Here is a 4,854-nt window from a genome sequence, read left to right on the forward strand (position 1 = left end):
ATTAAAGGTTTCAAAATGCAAAGGTCTTCTAGATTAAGACGTGAAATTGAACAGCTTAACAAAACTCCTGTAGATGGCATTTCTTGTTATTCAAAATCTGATGATTTGGAAAATTTTCTTGCAACAATCATTGGACCAAAAGGAAGTCCATATAGTGGATGCATTTTTCAGCTATCAATAGACATTCCTAAACAATATCCATTTGAACCTCCAAGAATTACTTTTCAAACACCTATTTATCATCCAAATATAGATAATAAAGGTCGTATTTGTATGGATCTTTTAAATATGCCACCTAAAGGTAGCTGGAAACCAACTATTGGCTTGAAAAATCTTTTGGATGCTGTACAATGTTTATTAGGAAATCCAAACCCTGATGACCCTTTAATGGCAGACATTGCACAAGAATATAAATTTAACAAGTTGGAATTTGAAAGAAAAGCAAAAAAATTTATGGAAGAAGCTAAAAATAAACATTAAATATTTCGATATATAATAAATATATAAAAGAATGTGTTCTGGGTCTAGTTCTTAATTTTCACAATTTTTATATAAAGTGGAAAATTAATTTTATTTTATATATTTTTGTGTGCTTAACGTTTTGGTTGTAATGAATGTAATTGTCAATTGTAAATCACATTAACACATGTATCAGATCCATTTAAAATCTATTCAGAACTGACAAAAAATATGAGAATATCCCAGACAGTAATGCAAGATCATTTTTACGTATCTAAACAAACATGAAAACTAAGTATATGTACTCCTTGTAGAATTTCCTTTGACAATGAATAAATTTATTTGAATACTCTACAAAATGTCAATTATGCAACAAATGTTTGTTGAATTAGGTTGCATAGTTTTACCTGATTCTTTATATATTCTAAATATTTTACTCTTTATAATCATATTAAATCAAAAACATTTCATAATAATTAAATTTTCTGACATTAAATCATGCCAATTGCATGTAAATGACATTTATGATTTGAATATATTTAATAGGATCAGATATTGAACAACTTTTTGCAACTTACTTTAATTAATCTAAGAAAGTATTTTCTGTAATTACATTTAGTTACTTAATAAATTTTAATCCAAAGTTTAAGTTTAAATTTGAAATCTTCAATTTGTGTACTTGTAAATTTTGTGAAATATCTTAATATAATAATCTCTAAGGATAATAAAGAAATATACCCTACATGTTTGCTGACTACTGATAGTAGTACTGATTACATACCAATTAGTAATAAAAGGTTAAAAAAAAGTGAATAATTTAAAAATAATTTTGCATAAAACTTATCCAGTTGTATATATAATTTGCAGTGTAATTGAATCAAATATTTGACAACTATTTATTGCATTCATTTATCAAACAAGTAAATAATAATATCGCTAAAATAACTATAATCTAAGTAAACTTTATTCATAACAATTAAATAACATAAAATGACAGCTACGATTTTGTAGAAAACCATCGATTATGAAGATGCATGAAGGTAAAGTGCCAATTGAATAAGATAATAGATACAACTAGAAAAGAAAAATTTAAATATTGAGTTTAAATATAAATAAAAAAAAAAAACTTCAATATTTTAATAATATAAATTTTTTTTTTTAATTGAAATAAGATTATTACATATTTAAAAGAACCAATAAAATTTCCACTCGTACTCTTTCGTAAAATAGTTAAACGCCCTCTAGTAAGAAAAACGCGTAGTTGAATCTTCAATAAATATCATTGAACGGGTCTTCTTGTTTCGTTGACGGGAACATACGACATATCAATTTGCGAATCAATAGTTGCAAATGCAAGTAGTAATACCACATACACATAGAGAAACCAAAACAAAAATAATTTATAAAGAATAAACCGAAGTGAAAAGGATTACCGAATTTTGGGAAATGCAGAACAAAGGCATTTAACTTGACTTTTATGGAATTTCTTTTAGCTTGCAAGGGAATTCCGGAAGTCAAGTAAAGAAAGAAGAAAGTCGCCATTTTGTGTTCGCCGAGAGGGATACGGACTGTGAATGACGGCTTGATTCAAGCTAAATAGCCTTCGTGTGATTATTGTTCTTTTGTTTTTTTCTCCACCATTCGTTCGGCTCTGCCGTATTAAACAGCGTTGATGATTGGAATTCCGCGTGACGATCGACATAAGATCACGGTTAAAATCCGCAACAATATGAAAAGGAGCTCTAGTCGCGATACTCCGCCTCCTCGCGTCAAACGAAGCAGATCATCTATGGGGCGGTAAGAGTTTTTGTTAAAATAGATTTGAATAAAGTATAACCTTTTTCATTTTATATCTTTTGGCTAGAACAATTAAATACATTTTATATTATTATTTAGGAGATTTGAAAAAAGTAATAAGTACTGCTAACTGTCGAAATATATTCTCTCATAATGTCATAAAATATTTTAATGTTACTAAAAATTTGTTTCATTGATTTACAGATATGATGATTCCAGTGATGAACGAATAACTCCTGAAAGGATTCGTCGTCGCAGTAGGGGTGCAAGAAGTCCTAGTCCTCCAACGCGTGCCTCTTCTCATGCTCGTTATGTAGAATCAAGTTCTCATAGGGATGATTATTTAAGAGCACCCAGAGAATTACCTCCAGAACGTCCATATAGCTACAAAGTTCTTTGTATCAGTTCAATTCACCCAAAAGCAAGTGATGAAGTGATTAAAGATACTCTCTATAGAGAATATAAAAAATTTGGAGATTTTTCTATTAGAATTTCTCATGAATTAGACGAACGTGTTGCTTATGTTTGCTTTAGAAGTTCCGAAGATGCCAGAGATGCAAAACATGCAAAACCAAGAATTATTATGTATGACAAAGTAGCACTTGTTGAACCAGTTTATGAAAGACCTGACACTTATCGTCGTCCAAGATCAATTACACCCCCTGATTATGAAAGATATTATGCTAGAAGTCCTGGTCCAACAGATAGACATAGGCCTCTAGAAAGATATGAAAGAGTTTATGGACCTCCAGTTGGATTGCCTCCACCACATAGAGAAATGAGACGTGAAGCAATTCCACCTCCTCATCATGAATTTGTTAGACCACCAATTCATCATGGTCCACCTCATGTTCACCCTGGTCCACCTCATCATTATGGTCCTCCAAGGCACATGATGATACGACATCCAGTTCATGGATTTGAGCGTGTAGAGAATAAAAAAGATAAATTTCCTAATTATTTACATCATGTTTCTCCAGAAGATGATCCACTGGCAACAAGAACTCTCTTTGCAGGAAACTTGGAAATCAATATTACAGAAGAAGAATTAAGAAGGATTTTCAGTAAATATGGAATTGTCGATGACATTGATATCAAAAGGCCTCCACCAGGAACAGGAAATGCCTATGCTTTCGTCAGATTCCAGACTTTAGATATGGCACATAGATGTAAGGTTGAACTTTCTGGACAATACATAGGAAAATTCCAATGTAAAATTGGTTATGGGAAAGCTACACCTACCACAAGAATTTGGGTTGGTGGTTTAGGACCTTGGACATCTGTACCACAGCTAGAAAGAGAATTTGATCGATTTGGAGCAATAAAAAAAATTGATTACATAAAAGGAGATAGCAATGCTTATATTTTATATGATTCAATAGATGCAGCTCAAGCTGCTGTAAAAGAAATGAGAGGGTTTCCCTTGGGTGGTCCAGATAGAAGACTGAGAGTAGATTTTGCAGATGTAACTCCTGGATTTGGATTTAAACCAAGACCTTATCCAGAAGAAAGTGGAGAGTTTCGACCAAGACCAGTAGATTATGAACCTTCTTATGATCCCTATGGACCAGATAGTGATTTTGGCTATGGACCAAGAGGATTTAGAGGTAGAGGATCTGCCCCATGGCATGAAAGGAGAGGTGGAGGAAGAGGAGGTTATCGTGGAACTTACCCAGAAAGTTATATGAGAGATGAAGCTGATTGGTCTAGCCGTAGACCACCTCCAGAGTTAGAATATGAAACACCAAGAAGTTTACGTCGATCTTTATCAAGGGAACCTGGTGTAGATAGATCAAGATCAAGATCTCCACGCAGAAGACAAATTGATTCTGATTCAGATTCAGAAAATACTCGTAGTGGAATGCTTTCCACTTCTAGAACACTACCTGAAGTTGCAAGGAAATCAATAGCAGTTTGGCAAGGAGCATTAATCTTAAAGAATTCTCTATTTCCAGCTAAGTTCCATTTAACTGATGGTGACACAGAAATAATTGAAGCCTTGATGAAAGATGAAGATGGAAAACATATGTTGAGAATTACACAAAGATTGCGTTTAGATCAACCAAAATTAGATGATGTGTCAAAAAGAATCCAAACTTCTAGTTCACATGCCATTTTCTTAGGATTGGCTGGTTCAAGTACAGTTATTTCTACAGATGATGCTAATGTGCAGACTAGGCCATTGCGCAATTTAGTATCATATTTAAAGCAAAAAGAAGCAGCTGGTGTCATTTCACTGCTTAACAAAGATACAGAAGGAACTGGAGTTCTTTATGCGTTTCCACCTTGTACATTCTCTACAGAACTATTGAAAAGAACTTGCCCAAGTCTCAGTGAAGAAGGACTCAAGGAGGATCACCTGGTAATCGTCGTTGTTAAGGGGGGTAGCGCCTAAGTTTTCTTTATGATAAATAATTAGAATATATACATGTATATACTGGCTAGAGTGTTTAGTACCATCATGTTAAAAATTGTCATTTACAGTTTTTGAAAGAACAGTTTATTTAGAATATTTAAGATTTTAAAAAGTTTATGCAATGAGTGACATTTTATATAATACTTTCTTTCTATAAATAATTAAAATTTTTATTCCAATAA

At 32.4% G+C, this 4,854-nt stretch overlaps 2 protein-coding genes across 2 annotated transcripts in view; both read left to right on the forward strand.

Annotated features, from left to right (window-relative positions):
• LOC108571146 (ubiquitin-conjugating enzyme E2 T-like) overlaps positions 1-468 on the forward strand; it is a gene marked incomplete at its 3' end in the record, with an annotated part of 814 nt that extends 346 nt beyond the window's left edge. Inside the window, exon 2 of the mRNA XM_017933125.1 lies at positions 8-468. Within this exon, the coding sequence (XP_017788614.1) occupies positions 16-468 (453 nt within the window). The remainder of the gene's footprint in view (positions 1-7) is intronic.
• Positions 469-1,972: 1,504 nt separating this feature from the next.
• Positions 1,973-4,651, forward strand: LOC108571109 (putative RNA-binding protein 15). The gene is made up of 2 exons (XM_017933084.1): positions 1,973-2,256; positions 2,461-4,651. The coding sequence occupies exons 1-2, from the start codon at positions 2,132-2,134 to the stop codon at positions 4,649-4,651; spliced, it is 2,316 nt and encodes a 771-aa protein (XP_017788573.1). The 5' UTR covers positions 1,973-2,131.
• The last annotated feature ends 203 nt before the right edge of the window (positions 4,652-4,854 follow it).

This window comes from Habropoda laboriosa, unplaced genomic scaffold (genome assembly GCF_001263275.1).
Source record: "Habropoda laboriosa isolate 0110345459 unplaced genomic scaffold, ASM126327v1 scaffold106, whole genome shotgun sequence".
NCBI classification, from domain to species: Eukaryota; Metazoa; Arthropoda; class Insecta; order Hymenoptera; family Apidae; genus Habropoda; species Habropoda laboriosa.

Excerpts from the sequence above, each read along its gene's own strand:
- LOC108571109 (XM_017933084.1), top strand. The coding sequence starts at position 2,132 with ATGATTGGAATTCCGCGTGACGATCGACATAAGATCACGGTTAAAATC. Across the intron at positions 2,257-2,460 it reads AGCAGATCATCTATGGGGCG|ATATGATGATTCCAGTGATG; the intron begins GTAAGAGTTTTT and ends ATTGATTTACAG.